The sequence below is a fragment of the Moschus berezovskii genome, chromosome 21 (genome assembly GCF_049115385.1).
Source record: "Moschus berezovskii isolate FMDL1 chromosome 21, NW_MosBer_1.0, whole genome shotgun sequence".
Classification (NCBI taxonomy): Eukaryota; Metazoa; Chordata; class Mammalia; order Artiodactyla; family Moschidae; genus Moschus; species Moschus berezovskii.
In genome coordinates, this window is record NC_142480.1 from 4533859 (window position 1) to 4549805 (window position 15947).

General features: G+C 51.2%; 1 protein-coding gene across 3 annotated transcripts in view; it reads right to left on the bottom strand.

Moving 5' to 3' along the window:
* LOC148774474 (uncharacterized) overlaps window positions 1-15947 on the bottom strand; it is a 34755-nt gene that overhangs the window by 1643 nt on the left and 17165 nt on the right. For 2 of the 3 annotated variants that reach the window (XR_016035725.1, XM_088829845.1), the window contains one exon: window positions 13290-13365. Coding sequence is in view for 2 of the 3 variants with exons in the window: in XM_088829845.1 (XP_088685971.1) it covers window positions 13290-13365 (76 nt within the window). In the remaining variant the exon portion in view is untranslated. Of the gene's footprint in view, window positions 1-421; window positions 13007-13289; window positions 13366-15947 lie in introns of those variants that run through there. The other variant, XM_088829846.1, reaches the window with a different exon arrangement.

Genomic DNA, 15947 nt, shown 5'->3' on the forward strand with positions numbered 1-15947 from the left:
CCCTCATTTGCTGGGTGACCAGGCGGCGTCTCAGACCGGGCATGTGCCTGGCAGGCGAAGGCGAATGGCCACCCATGGTGAGGATAAAGACTTCTCAGGTCAAAGACCTCCCCGCCCCCAGAGCAAGGGCTCCTGAGACCCAGAGTGGGCAAGGGCGTGGCCAGAATACCTCTGCCACTGGGGACCTGCCAAACGCCACATTAGCAACATCGCCTGGACCACCTACTGTGTCACACAAGGAACCAAATTCAATACCCTGTGATAAAATATAGTGGGAAAGAATATGAAAACAGAATATATATGGAACATCAAGCCATCTTTGCTGTACAGGAGAAAATAACACAATACTGTGTGTTGTCAACTACATACATGCCAACAAAATTTTTAAGAAATCACTTGGACCACAACACATAGGAGTATATTTTAGAGCCCAAATAAAGTTTTATTCTAGATAGAAACATTTCCATTTCCAAAAACAGTCAGAAGACAGCTATTTGCATCCGGAAGTTTCCCCAGGGTGAGCCCCCACTGCAGACAGAGACCCTCAGGGTCTGCCCTGAAGAGTCTTTGCCAAGAAAACACCCTCTTTCCTCTTACAGAGATGCATGCAGAGTCAATGTGTCCATCAGCCAACAGTCAGTTCAGCTTTTCACATCCACTAAAACACCGCTCACCCATCAGTGAGCATCTATTAAGCGCCTACTACACAGGCAGCAGGACCATTAGGGTCAGAGAAGCCTAAGTCTCGGAGTCAGAGAGGGGGTCTGAGAACCCTGACCCTGACTCGAAACCCTAACCCTCACTGAGCCTCAGCTTTCTGCCCACCCTCTGGAGATGGGGACCCAGACCTGCCCGGCTTGGGAGGACAAGGCCCTGAAAACACTCCTCAACCCTGGGCACACAGGCCCGAGGACCATCCAGGAGCAGACACGTACATACAGACTCATAGTCCCCTGGGAGGAGGGCCCTAGCCACCTGTCTCTACCCGCGGATCCCCTTGGGAGCTTCAGAAAAGTTCTCAGGGACACAGGGTGGGCACGTGTGGACACCGCCCACTGACTGTGAAAGCCAGAGGCCACATGAGGGGGTCAGGGAGGCTTCTGCAGGGGGAGGGGCCAGAGGAGACCCCCAGCTCCAGCCCACCCGGAATGGAGTCTGGGGGTGCTCTGCAGAACCCTGCTGTCCACACATGAGACAGGGCCAGGAAAGGAACCCCACAGACTCGTGGAGACCCCTGGATCCACAGTGACCCCAAGGGGATTCCTCCTGAGCAGGAAGAGGGGCAATATCTAATTTGGCCAAGTTTCCAGGTCCCGCTGAAGCTCCACGGGGGCACTGCTAGGCATGTGGTGGGGACAGGGACACACTGGGGCACATTTGGGCTAGCAGAGACCAGCCGCAGAACCGGGAGGCTTTGCTTTGACTGAGTTGAGAGAGCACCCTCTGGCCTTTCATTGAAGGCTTGGACATAACTCGCTCATCTGCTGAATGGGCCCACATGCCAATCAAGCAGGAGCCTTTCCCCTAAAGGGCAGAAGAGGGCGTTTTAGTCCCTAAGATGTTACCCAGAAACCCCTTCTTGGGCTCTCTCTAAACTGTCCTTGCTCCTCCCCCCTAACAAACACCCTCGGGGGACTCACAAAAGTCCCTCCACAGACCTGGCAGGAAAGGTCACCTGTGCGTGACAAACAGCCACCTGGGGTGGTGGGGGGAGAGGAAAGGAGCCTCCAAAGAAGGAGAAAAGCCATCACTCATTAACTGAGCCAATATTTACTCCGGATCTGCATCACTGAACACTCTCAGGCCACTTGACCTCTGTCTCACACGTCCCCGTGACTGTCGGAAATACAATCTTATTATAAAGTCAAGACCAACTTTTTATTCATTGAGAATTAGCAAAAGCTTCCCTGTTTCCTTCCAGACAGCCCCCAACACATGATCCCTTTCAGTGACGGCAGCATTTAATGAATGCTGTTAAATTCACCCAACCCTGAGCTCTCACAACAACCCTGTGAGGTAAGCTTTCCGGTGACCCACGGCTTAGAAAAAAGGAGAATAAAGAAAACCGACGGTCAGAGAGGAGAAGGGCCTTGACCGACAGTGCCCAGTTAGTTACACGTTAGCCAGATGCTCATTTCTAACACAAAATATCGACTCGTTCATCGAACAGCAAAAGTTCCACCACGTGACATCTGAAACCGGAGTCCTGGTTTTCAAACAACATATATCATACAAAGGTCCGTAAGATACAGTAACTGGTTAACAGGTTAATCAGGAGCGGAGGACAATCTCTTAGTCAAGGTTATAAACAACCGCAGCTTACACTGGCTTACAGTTGTGTTATTTGACCAACTACTCATCCATCCTTCCGACAGAAATGGAAGGCGATCCCTACCACTGGCCAGGTACTGTGTTAGGCACCCAGGCAGCTGACATTTGAGCCCAAATGTTGAGAAGGGGGAGAGGGGACATTGGGCAGTGGGGGGTGGGGGGTAGTGTCTTTGACAACTGGTGCCTAATATTTTGAGGGGAGGGTACTACTGGGAGGGGTCTCTTGTAGAGGGTAAGTGCCGCCCACAGGCCAGACACAGTGGTAGGCAAGACACAACTTATTTCAGAGGTGGGTGTGAACGCGTACCCCAGGGGTCCAGGGCATTGCCCAGAGCAATCCCCATTCCCAAGCCTAACCCTAACCCCCAAATTACTCCTACCTACCTTTCAAATGCCATACAAATTCAGCATTCGATCCCAAGATACCCGCTGTGTGCTTGCTAGAAAGATTGCCCACTAAGCTGCCCCAATCAGGCTGCCCCTCCTGGCCTGTCACCCCATCATCTGCCGCCTACTCCCGGGGGCACGCGCACCACCCTACAGATCACAGTTCAAAACCCTGGTTACAGCAGATCCTCACAACAGCCCTGCGAGGTGGGTGCCATGCTCTGCCCAGCAGACAGACTCGGCTGCGCCCATGAGTTTAAACCACACGCTTGTCCAGCTCCAGGGTCCTGGCTTTGTCCACCACACCCACTGTCCAAGGCAATAAGGCAAACGCAGAATTCCCAGGAGAACCCCCAAGGTCTTAGGTGGGAAGCCCCGCCTGGCTAGGAACCTGGATGGATGCTCACAGATGCATCCCAGGTTTGCCAAGCACCAGGCGGCCCGGATGCCATGTTGTGCCAATAGATTGTTCTGTGCAGACCTCACGGGGGGGCATGACCCTCACCATCCAAACCGGCAATCGTCTTCCCCCAATTTTCTCTAAATAGAGCCCAGAATGAACCAATCTCCAAGGGACAGGAAGGACTCTGAAACTCGTCCTTTGTGCAAGATGAGGGTGTCCTAATGATTCGAAATCCTGCTCACAGCCAGAATCAGCTGTTTGTTTCAGAGCCCCCCACCCCCGCACTTCAGCTATCATTCTGGCCTCTTGAGACTCTGGGCTATGATTTCTGAGCACCCAGGGAACACAGCTTGCTGATTACTAATCAACCCAGTTTGCGGAGGAACGAAGTTGGAGAGGGCAATCAAAACTTCGACAGAACTCTGGCCGAAGGGTGGGCACACCGAATCAAGGATCCCGCCTTGTGACTAGCCCCAGCAAAAACGCTCATCTTTTCTTTCAAGAGGGGGTGTCGGAATGCAACCTTCTGACCCAGCTCTAGTATAGCACCAGCTGACCTTTTCGAAATGTTTGCGGACTGGGAGTGGAGTGGATGAAGGGACGAAAGGATGAGTTACAACCGCTGTCATCTGGTAGAGGAAGCGGAGAGGCTGAGGGCACATCTCATGGCAGGGACCATGCACCAGGCAAGGTGGCCTGGGGGGGACATCTCCACTCACAGGTGGGGGCGGGGGCCACCCTGAGCCCCCGGGCCCTGGATCCCTCACAGTGTGTGATGCATGGGAATGCACCATAGGGAAGGAAGCCGTGTGGGTGACGTGGCAGATGACATCCAGCTGGGACATGCTCAGAGCAGTGACCCCGGAAGAAGAAGCCACAAGGAAGGGCGTTCACTTCATAACCACAGCCCATGGCGCTACACAGCCTGCCCACAAGGAAAAGGTTTGCTTTCAGGAAAGGGAAAGGCCAAAGCACCAGGTCAAGAGGCCAAATGCAATGGATGGACGGATGAATGGATGGATGGATGGATGGATGGATGAATGGATAGATGGATCCAAGTAATGTTGGGAATTGTCACTGGCCTCCCAAACATGTGGGTGAGAAATTCTGACACAGGCAAACAGCGCTCAGTGCTATAGTAGACGGTCGGTGGGAAGACACGGCCCTTGGCTGCGGGCCGAGGGTATTCTGGAAAGCAGGGGCGAGCCTTCTTGGGTCACGTGCCCTTCCCGAACGGCCATGATGACCTCTGAGACCTGGCTACTCCTGGGGTGGACCATGAGGGAAGACCAAGGAGAACATGGGGGCCATTTTACTCCTTGGCTCATGGAATTGAGTTGCCCCATTTCTGAAGGCAGATTCACTATCTGACCTGATCTGACATACTTAATTTAACCCCAAAGACCACCATGGAGGCCAATAGGACATTGGCTCACACATCAGAGGGCACTAGGAACATGAAGGGCAGCAGATTGCCTGAGCTGATTGCCCTGAGAGATGCCAAGTGGTGATCCAAGGGGTTGTCTTCCTCAAAGTGAAATGGGGGAGGGGGGGCAGGAAGGCCAACACTTCACTATTCAAGATGGCGGCACAGTTGTCTGGACCTTGGAGGGTCAAAGAGATTCCTGCACCACAAGAGTTACAGAGGGTGAGTTGAGAGTTTATAAATCATAAATGCACAAACCCACCCAGGAGAAGCAGCCTTAAACGTCACTGGGCTGCCAAAGGGAGAATATCATCCCAATGCCCATTTCCCAGGAAGAGTCAAAGAGACCTGAAGGGTCATCTAGGCCAACTCCACTCCTACTAACTGAATCTCCTTAAAGCTACCCTCATCGAGTACCTGCCTGTCCTGTCCCTTGAATGACTCCAGAGATGAAGGGCTCACTACATCCCAAGGACCCTCATTCATCCTTGGCCAGTCTTACCACAAAGCCATGACCCAGCGGACTTGGACAAACAGTTCACAGAAGATGCAATTTTTTTGTTTAACAAACACAGTAAAATGTTCAACCGTCATTAGTCATCAAAGCAGTGCAAGTTAAAATGACAAAAAAAAAAACACTTTTTAACAGAGAGAAATTAGCAACATCTTAACAAAGTGCTAATACATCGCTGGACATCATAAAATGCTACAAACCTTCTGAAATGAGTAGTCATAGAAAAGTTCCTAGCCTTTCCTCAGACACTCAACACCAGAAAATCCATTCGTTCATCACCATTCCATTTATTCATCCACCCTTCCAACCTCTCCTCCAACAGCCAAACAGGCACTCACTCACATCTTCATCCACCCTTCCATCCTCTCCTCCAACAGCCAAACAGGCACTCACTCACATCTTCATCCATTCCCATCCTCTCCTGCAACAGCCAAACAGGCACTCACTCACATCTTCATCCACCCTTCCATCCTCTCATCTAACATTTAGTATCTACAACATTTCAGGCATTAGAGATACAAAGATCAATGCAACAAGCTCCTTGCCCTCAAGGGTTCACAGCCTAGCAGGGGAAATTGACATACCACAAAGCAAAGATCATTTCTCGGTGTGGGAAAATAATTCATAAGAATGAAAAAAAAGTGGGTGTGCTAAGTTATTAGCTGTGGCATAATTTGTAACATTAAAAAAGATGAATTATGCATAGCCAGAGTAATAATAGCAGTTTGATGTGGCAAATGACTGACACAGCCGCTCAATGAGACTCCAGGCAGCCAGTGAGGTGAGGAAGTATATGGAAGAAAGAAAAATGTTGACAGCGGAATATTAAATGGAAAAGGTGGGATGCAAAAAGAAAAATAAAATAGTGTATGTGGTGAAGAATAGCAATTGGGTTTAAAAAATGGATGCTTGTTTTAAAAAATTAGATGTCCATTAAAAAATAGTGTGCTTACAAACAGAATCTCAAGGGGAGAAATAAAGGTGAGTGATATGTCAAGTAATGCGTGATCTGCTCCAGGTCATGTGCTATCCACACCATTTACAGTGAGATCACAACAGGGCCTCTGGCCCATCTGCCCCAGAGACCCAGCCTCCACCCTCCACCCTCCGGCAGGCCAGCCCCAAGGCCAGCCTCCCGGAGTTGGGAGTCATACAGAAATCCAAGGAGACTTGTAGCTCCTGGTACCATCAAGGGAAGGATTTGTGCAAGGGGTGCATGCAAAGGTCAAAGTCAACAGACAAAATTTGTTCTTTCTTTGAAAAGGGAAAGAGAAGCACGCACTTGAGACAGGCCGTGATCAGAGAGGAGCGCTGAGACCCAACCTTGGACCTCGTGGGTCGGGCACGGACAGAACCAGATGGGGGCCCACGTGGAATTTCCACCCGTGGCTTCTGCAGCCCTCAGAGCCCTGGGCTGAAACCCAGCATCCCAGAACTAGAGACCTTCAGAAAGCCTGACCCAGTGACTCTCAGACCCCCAGCATTCCTAGGATAGAACTCATCCAATCCCAACCCACCCTCACCCTGGGACATTCCCTCACCTGCCTATTTCCAGCCACATGACCCTGGACAGCCCCTTGGTCCAGGGAGAAGGCCCCCCTCCTTAGGAGTCTGCTTCTGTCCCTCCCCATCTCCCCTGTGAACTGGGCTGTGGCCCCCTCCCATTGTACACCTAATATTTTCTCCATCTTCTCGACCCTCAGCTGCCTTTTAAAACAACCACACATGGGTTCTTCAAAAAGACCCTCCCAGGCTCTTCCTGCCCCAAGCCCTTCTGACTCCCACTCCAGCCCACGCGATGATGCCTGGGCTGGTTGGGGGGCTCTTTGGGGACCCTTCTCTGAGTAGCTGTCTTTGGGGTTTCTAAGTGCTCCCCCCACCCAGGCTTCAGGCAGAACCCGGGGCCCCCAGATTCCAAAAGAGAAGAAAGCAGAGCCCTAAAGCCCCAGTGCCACCTCAGGCCCATGAAGCCCTGCTCACGTGGCCCTGGAGGCAGGCAAGGGTAGCTCCTGACACGTGACTCCACGTCCTCGGTCTCCTAAAGGCCGCCTGCGTCCACTCAGGGCCTGCGCTAAGAGCGCAGAGGTTGCCCCTGGGCCCGCTGGCTCCCTCCCTGCACCCTGTCTGCAGCTGTGGCTCCTGCTTTTCTGTCTCCCTGCCACCCGACATCCGAGCACATCTGCGGCATCGCTGGCCTGGACTAGACCCACCGACCCCACCTCACCCGACCCTGACCACTCCCTGTCCCCACCCAGGGCCCAGAGTCACTCCTACAGGGGTAACCAGCCCCTCAGCCCCACCTCCACCAGCCTCCACCCCCGGGGCTCCCCCGCACTCCCAGCCACGAATCCTGGGTCCAGCCAAGTGGGCTCCTCACGTTCAGGGCACTGGTTAGGAATCCAATTTTATTTTATATTGTTAATGTCCCAGACTGGAATCGAGAAGTTGAGAGGGACTTTGATCCTTGGATTGACAGACAGACACAGGCACGCCACAGACAGGTGCACAAATCCTACCGATACAGAGAAAGGGCCACACAGAACCAGGGAGGCCCTGGGATTCGGAATCATCGGTGCGAACAGCCCCGGCGACGGGCAGGGCGGGGGAGAGAAGACACATTCAACAGCACACCACGCAAAGGCCATTTTTTTTCTTTTTTTGTCAAAATACAGAGAGGACATCGCAAAACAATTGAGAAGGTAGCAAGGCCTTGAAACGGGCTCCAGGGATGCCAAGGGGAAGGGGGCGGGGTCCTGGGACCACTTCTGCCAACCCCTGGCTGAGATGCACCTGCCCCAGGACACCCCGAGTTGGGAAGGGACGGCAGCCCACCCACGGAAGACCCAGCTGGAGGGCTCCCGGGCATGGTTCAGAAAGCTGCGGGAACGAGGTTTCTGTGATGAGGCCGTGCCGGCCCCCTTCCCGCCCGCCTCTCCCCTGCACAGGTCCTGGAGGTGAGGGAGCCCCCCACCCCATCCCAGGAGGCCCTGGAGGTGGGGGGCACCCCTACCAGGACAACACACCACCCAGGGCCTCCTCCTCCCTGACCCTCTGCTGCCCCCTGGCGGGAAAAGCCTCCCTCGCAGGTGACCCACGCCCAGGGAGGGGCCAGGACACCCACCTGGCCCGACACCCCTTGTTCCCGCAACCTTCTGCAGGCTCCCGGGGCCTCAGCCCTTCTGACTCTCCCGGGCTCTAGAGGGACACTGCCAACAGGCAGGGCAGCATTTGCCCCCACCATCCACCCAAGCGGGGAGCCGATGCCATTCCAACTCTACACATGGGGAAAACGGAACGAGAGCAATGAGGTGAAATGGCCCCCCCAGCCAGGATATGACAGTGGCGCTCCAGGCAAGGGTCCCCTGAGCCAGCCCCTCCCCGCCAGGGAGGTGCACGTCACAAGCACACTGCATGCCAAGGGCCACCCGCTCCATCCAGAGGGCCGGAACCCGGGGGCCCCAAACAGGAAGCCCGCCCTCCCGCCCTCCCTTCGCTTCCCTTCTTCCTTTGCCTTCTTTGCTCCCTTCCTTCCAGGCATCCATTTCTCCCACTCATTCACTCATCCATTTAGATTTGATGCCTTTGCCTACTGACTTCAACAGCACGACTTGAATCACAGCCCTTGGTTCACGAAGGTCTCCCTTCTTACTTGTTTATACATTATTTCCATCCCTGCTTTCTTACTTCTCTCAGCTTACTTTCATCCCTTCCTTCCTACAAACTCAGCTGAAGAAAGATGAGTCAGGATCCCACATGCGACACCGTCACATCCGCTCATTCACGCAGTCTTGCGTTTGCCCTTCCTTTCGTTCTCATCCTGGCTCATCCAGGCCCAAACTCCACGTGCAGAATAACCATCATTGGCCCACATGCTTACTTGCCTTTGCAATCAATCTTTCCTCCCCGCCACTAGTCACCACTCACGTTTTGCTATTTATCCTTTTACTTATGGACCTCCATTGCCTATATTTTATGATATAAAGATAATAAAAGGCTGGAGGTGCAGCCTTGTCTTGGGGCTGGGTATTTGCTCTATTTCTCATTTATTCTCGGAAAGGTGTAATTCATTTTTCTATCTAAGGAGTAGTATGTAAACTAATTATCATTCCTGTTCAGACAACCTCTCTTAACAAAGCATTTATCACTTTGGTGGTTGGTTTACCATCTTTCCTTTTTCGTTTTTTTTTTTTTTTTGCTTCTTCTTTTTTAATCTCTCCATCCTCCTTTGCCCTAGAAAAGGGGACTGGGTGACCTTATCCATCATTAGGATTGATGACCACCTCACCCCTCATCCTAACAGACCCTTCTCTCGGACACACCCACATCTTCACTACCTTTCTATTGGGTCCCCCACCTTTCTCGTTCACTTAAGTTTCATCTTGCCTCCTTTCTTTCTCTGCTTCTCTTTTACTCTTAGGAACCTCAGGTGTCCGGAGTGAGATGAGTGGCAATCCCACGGGCCATCTCAGGCATGTCCATTACTAACTAGTTCAGTCACTCACGGGTCCATTCATTCTTTCTGTCACTCTTCTATTTCAATATTTATTCTTTTATTTATGGACCTCAGGTGCACAGAATTGGATTAACCATCATCTGCAGTTCCTGGAGCCTTCTCGGCACCGGTCCATGTAGGGCCCCTTTGGTTCATTAATTCCTTGTACTAGTGATTTGTGGGAGGACTTATTTAACTCTCTCAGGAGCCCAGTTGTGAATCACTCATAATTCCTGGTGCATGGTGCCTTCTTATTTTTTTGTTCTAGCATGGCCCTCTCTCTCGTAATTTATGTACATATTTATTTATTCATTCAATATGCTTCTATTGCTAATATCCATCTTGTCATAATTGTCAATGCCCCTCCTCCGTCCTCACTGGCTCTTTGGGCATTCTTTTATTGTCAAGAGCCTCAGGCGCAGAGGCCAATTCATCAAAGTCCCCTTCCTCATTCATTCATCCCCACAGCCATCCCTTATTTATTCTTTCTGATGAATGTCAGCTTTTACTAGTTTATATTTAATGAATAATGTTTATTAACTCCTTATCCAGGAAGTGCCTTTTTCCTTCCATCCATTTTCATTTCTTCTCCCGTCTCTTTCTTTCTCCCAGTCTCCCTTCAATTTTGCAAACTCCTTTCCTTGTCTTCTCATGGAAGGCGTGCATTTATTCCTTCAGGCTTTTATTTACGCTATTGCTTTTTTTTTTTTTACTATTTATCAACTTTGGGGCCAGAGATCTGAATGAATGTGGATGATCTGTGCTAAACCAGTCCCCTCTCACAGACTTCACTGACATACTTACTATTTTTTTTACTTCTTTATAACAGCTTTTTATTTTTTCCCTCCCATCTTAATTAACTGTTCTTTTCTACCAGTCTTTCAGGCTTTTTTCTTACTGCCTTTCTTTCTTTCGGAGATTGGGCACCAGGAAGTGGATGAACCCTAACACCCCTCGCAACATCAGCCTCATTGGTCAATACTTTTTCTCATCCATTCTTGCATTCCCGCACCCATCCAGGCCTCCTTTCTCCTTGGTAACTGCTTTTACACTTCTGGATGGCAGGGTACCTAACTGGATACACGATAATCTACAAGCAACGGGTCCTCCCCTCCCGGGCCTCTCTGAGGTCCTCCCTTATGCATTTCGGCTTTGACCTGCCTCCTGCTTGGGTGGGTGGTGGCCCATCTCAGAAGCCCAGATGTGAATTCACCCACGTGCATGGTTCACGCCCCTCGTATTCTTATTCCTAGAATAACTCTCTCATATACGCGCTTTTCTATTAATATATTCCTTTCTCCTTTTGCATTTCTAGTTTGACTGCTGACTTGTCGTTTCTTTCCCATTTTCAGTCCCACTGTTTCCCTCTTTTGCTCTCTCTCCTTGCTTTCTCCGGAGCTCAGGTGCCACGACCTGATGGAGCCTAAAGTCACCTGCAAACAGCACCCCGGGCCCTTCAGCTCCGCCTCCCCGTCACTCCTTCCTTCCTGCTTCCCTTCCTTCCTTCCTACCCTTCTTCCTTCCCGTTTCTTTCCATTAGGTGTTTACTCCTCCGCTGACGGAGCGCGTGTTCAGATTCTGACCCATTTTGATCTGCAGTTTGGCTTCCGAGCCTCGCCTTCTTCCAAGGATCGACCCACTTGTCCCCTGTTTTGCTCTTTCGCTGCAGCCTGCCTCGTCCCCTCCGTTCTCACTCGTCTTCTCTCCTTTTCCTGGAGCTCTGCTGTGGCCACAGCCCCTCCCGCTCCTCACTGCACGCCGCCGGTCTCCTCAGATGCTCGCTCACTTGTTCATGGACGCGCTCACTACTTTTTGATAGTCTGTGGCTTTCAGGGTCGGACTCACCGCGACCCTCGGTTCATGACGGTCCATTACTCAGCTCCTAGCACTGCCTTCTTGGGTCTGTTTATCTAGCCACCCACTAACATTTTTCTGGACTCCACATTTCTAGATTTTTATTTAGATATTTTATTCTCTTTTTTAGTCCTTTCACGAAACAGACCTCAGTGCGCAGGACTGGATGACTCAAAACCCTTTCTGCCATGCTCCCTTCTGGATCCAGGAGGTATGCCCACTGCTCACTCATCCTTCCCTTCACTTTTTTCTCTTTTTTGGACTTTCTTTCATTTCAGTCTTTATTTATGTGTGCCCAGAATGAGAAAACTCTGGGTTAAAGTTAAATCTCATCTCTGGTCCCCTGGGTCTCTTTTCATTTTTAACTATTCTTTGAGCTCTGCCTCTGGTGTTTTCTCTTTTCTTTTCTACTACCAAGAGCACGTATTTGGATCAATCCTAATGCTCGGCTTATAATAACCTGACATAGTCCTTCTTATGGTGAGTATTTTTCTCACCCCCTAATTTTAAAAGTTCCCTTATCTTTAGGTTTTAACTTGCACCTTTCCATCTTCCTCGCCGCTTTCAACCCCTGGTGCCCTCTCTCCCGTCTTTTCACTGTGACGGGCCTCCCCGTCCCAGCCTCGCCCCTGGTTTACACACCCGGACTCCTTGTTCTTTCCTTCTGTCGTGCACGTTTTTCTTCTTTTGTGGACAAACAACAGGTGCTGTGTCTTTGAACTGCTCGTGTGCCTTAGTCCAGGAACCCCTGACGCTGGCTTCCTCATGGCCCTATTTACGTTCTGATCCCATGCCTCATCGACTTATCTATTGACTCCCATGGATCCAGCTGGATCTCACCCAAGGCGCACTTCTTTACCCTGCTTACTGGTCTCTTCACTCTTTCTTGCCTGCATCCATTGATTCATCCACTCGTTTCTTTGGATCAGGTAACAGAGCCCAGCAAAATGACCTCCCAACCAGAACAACAGGACATTCACAGGCTCTCCGACCTCCCACCCCCTCTCATCCCATTCACCACCAAGGAGCACACAACCCACAGTCCTTGACACACAAGCACGGCAGAGGCAGGCACAGGCAGAATACATGTTAGTGCAGCCAGACCCCCACCCCGGGGGCTCACACCCTGTACAGACAGGAGTCGGTTCCCCAGGCCCGTTGCTGGGGCAGGCGCTTCCCCAAGGGCCCCTTTGAATGGTCATCCCTGTGAGAAGCCTGTTTCAAGACCCAAGAGCACACAGAGACACATATGGTATACACAACCTCCCCGGCAGGAGGCGACGGACAGAGCTCATCTGAAAGCAGACGACTTTGTCTACAGTCACACAAAAAAATGTATTTTGGCCTTTCAAGGCAAATAAAAAAGGAACTGCTCATCACTATTGCTAAGCGTCCCAGTCCCAAACAATAAAAGGCTTGAAGAGGCTTGGCCGGAAGCTTTGAAGACAGAAAGTCTGTCCATTCGGACATTTCAAGGGGGCAGGCGAGCGAAGGTTATTGGAGCTCGGAGACGGCTTCAGAGGTTGGTGCCACTGCCTGCGTTTTCTCCTTGGCCCGTCGAAGGGCCCCCCAGCTAGGCCACTTCCATCCCAGTTTGCCCTGCCACATGAGAGCCAAAGTGAGGCTCAGTCAGGAAAGGGCCATGCACTTCCTTTGTGAAAGAGGAGCAATTCTGTGGGGGTCTGGCCCTCGAGGCCGCCTGTAGAACCCCTTTGCCACAGAGATGCCATGAGGAGGGTGGGGGTGCGCCTCTGAACACGAGCCCCCGGGGTCCACACTCAGCTTGGCCCTCTGGGCACCCCTCCCCATGAGGCTGTTGGGGCGGCAGCCCGCTTCCCTTGGTGACCAGCCTCAGATGTGCCCCCACACCCCAACAACTTACGATTATGGAGCTAGAGGGTGCTGGGGTGGCAGGTTCGAGGTCCTGGACCACGGAGGATTCCAGATGGCGGCTTCGGCTGGAACAAGAAAGCGCTGGGTCACTCAAAGAGAATCTCACCCAACAGAAGCAGAGACACCCCAACTTCAAGGGTGGAACTGATGAAATCAAGCCTTTCTCTTCCCTTTACACTCACTCACGAGTGCTCTCACCTGCCAAGCTCCCCACCTTCCAGCTCCAGGTGTATCTGGAGCTGACGGGGGCTGGCGTGGACACGGCTCCTGACCCTAGGGCCCTCGGAGTGGGTTGGTGCCTCCCGTGGTGCTAGACGCTGTTTCACAGAACCTACAGGCTCAGAGTCACTGCATGAGTGACAGCTGGAGCTGGACACACTCGAAGGCTGCATAGAAGGCTTCCTGGAAGCACATTCCACCAGGAAGAAGGGCGCTGCGGGGCACACCTGAGCCAGGGTTAGCGTGTGCAGGGTAGCGTGTGCGTGATGAGGGGTGAGGGCGGCGGGCCCTGGCTTAGACTAGGGAAGTGCGCTGTTCACCACGCCAGGGTTGTGGGGCTCTGAATGAGCAGCGTGTCCTAAAACCATGAGATGGAAGATGAGGGGACAGGGCTGCCTGGACAGACGGCTTCACATGAAGAATTACCTACAAGTCCTCACCAGCCCCGTATAAAAAGCCCTGACCAGGGGTGTCAAATCTTTGGCGTCAAGTATTTGCCTTAAAGTTTAAAATGAACAAGCTGAACAGTGATAGACACGTGTCATTATACATCTGTCAAAACCCACAGACTGTGGGATACAAAGAACAATGGAAACCAGGAATTTCAGTTAACAGCTACGTTATCAAGGTCAGCTCATCAATGGCAACAAGTCCACCATGCTGATGCCAGATGTTAACCTCGGGGGAAACGGGCAGCAGGGGCAGGCGACGAGTATGCTCTGTATTTGCCACTCACTTTTTCTATAAATCTAAAACTGTTCAGAAAATTAAAAAAAGATTAGTCATTTTCTAAAAATATTTTAAGGGAGTTGATGTTGAACATACACCCAGGAGCCTATGGTAGGTAAGTGTGGCCAACAGGTGGTCTGTGATGACTGAGGGAGGTTTGGTGTGGTTTTTGTTTTAATTTTTTATTTTATACTGAAGCGTAGTTGATGTTTACAACGTTGTGTTAGTTTCAAGTGTACAGCAAAGTGATGCAAAAACATGTATCTATTCTTTTTCAGACTCTTTTCCACGATAGGTTATCACAGGGTATTGAATAGAGCTCTCTTGTGCTATACAGTAGGCCCCTGTTAATTCTTTTATCTGATGACTGAGGTTTGATCAGCACTGTAAGGTGAGGAGGGAGCCAAATCGAGGCAAGAATGAGAAATAAGAACTTGAGAGAAGGAAGAAAGAACAAGGAGAGGCCAGCAGCCTCCAAGGAAACCCAAGGAAGGAAGAGGTCCTCTCCAAGCCCCCTGCCCTGACTTAAGGCATTTGGGTACTTCAACCCCCTTGCCCACAGTTCACTCACTGGGGTGCCCAAGACTTGGCCAGGGCCCCAGCCTCCTAAGAATTCCTCCCCTGACCTTGAGCTTCCCAAACACTCTACTCCCCTAACTGGTTGATTTTATAAGCAAGAAACAGGAAGCCTTTTTAAAAAGCCAGAGTTAATCAAGCAGTCATCAGCCCAGGGGTGACCAGGGTAGACTGGTTATCTAAGGGTGCTCTGGGTGCTGTATTGTGGACTCCCACTCCAGGAGCGTTTCCAGCCCTTCCCCAGAGACCCACAAGCACACAGGGGTGGCCCTGTCATCATCACCACAGTTCTAAGAGGATGACCAGGCTCCAGACCCAGAACACACGGCAAGACCACAGTCACCGCCCTTTCCCACAGGACAAAGAGGTAGGAAAGGGCTTTGCTCTGTCTTTCCGGTTTGGTTCTCTCTGGTGTCTTTTAATAGGACCGGGGAAATCAGAAGCAGCGCAGGGTATCTGATTTTTTTTTCCTGCATCTGTCCCCAGGGACCCTGGGAGCGCTCAGAGTTTCCAGGTTGTTCGTAATCAACTTTTGTGCAGACCCCTAGGCTGCGACTAAAGACATTGCCCCAGCAAAGTCACGACTTGGTCTCTGAGCTCTGTGTGTCCCAGCCCTGCGACCATGGGGATGGATCAGCACTGCGGGACTGGGGTGCAATCGTGACAGGCGAAGACACTGCAGAGATGGGTCAGTGGCTGGAACCAAAGGAAAACGCAAGCTTCCTTCTGGGGTCCAGAGGAACAATTGTCGCAAGCAACTGATCAGAGAAACGCACGTGCTGCGCTCACGATCCACACAGGAAGCCCTGCTGACTACACCAAAATCATCCTCCGGGGCTTATGAGGGTCAGAAAACCCTAGCTCTGCTTCTCAGGAAATGTTTTCTTTCTTTTTCTTTTTACTGGAGTATGGTTGATTAGCAATATCGCTGCTTCCTATGGTACAGCAAAGTGATACGTATATTTTTGTTCTTTTCTTAATATTGTTTTCCACTATGGTTTATCACAGGATATATTTTTTTTAATCGGAGGAACCTGCTTTACAATGTTGTTAGTTTCTGCTGTTCAACATCATGAATCATCTACACGTACACTGCCTCTCAAGATTTTTAAACTTCCTCTAT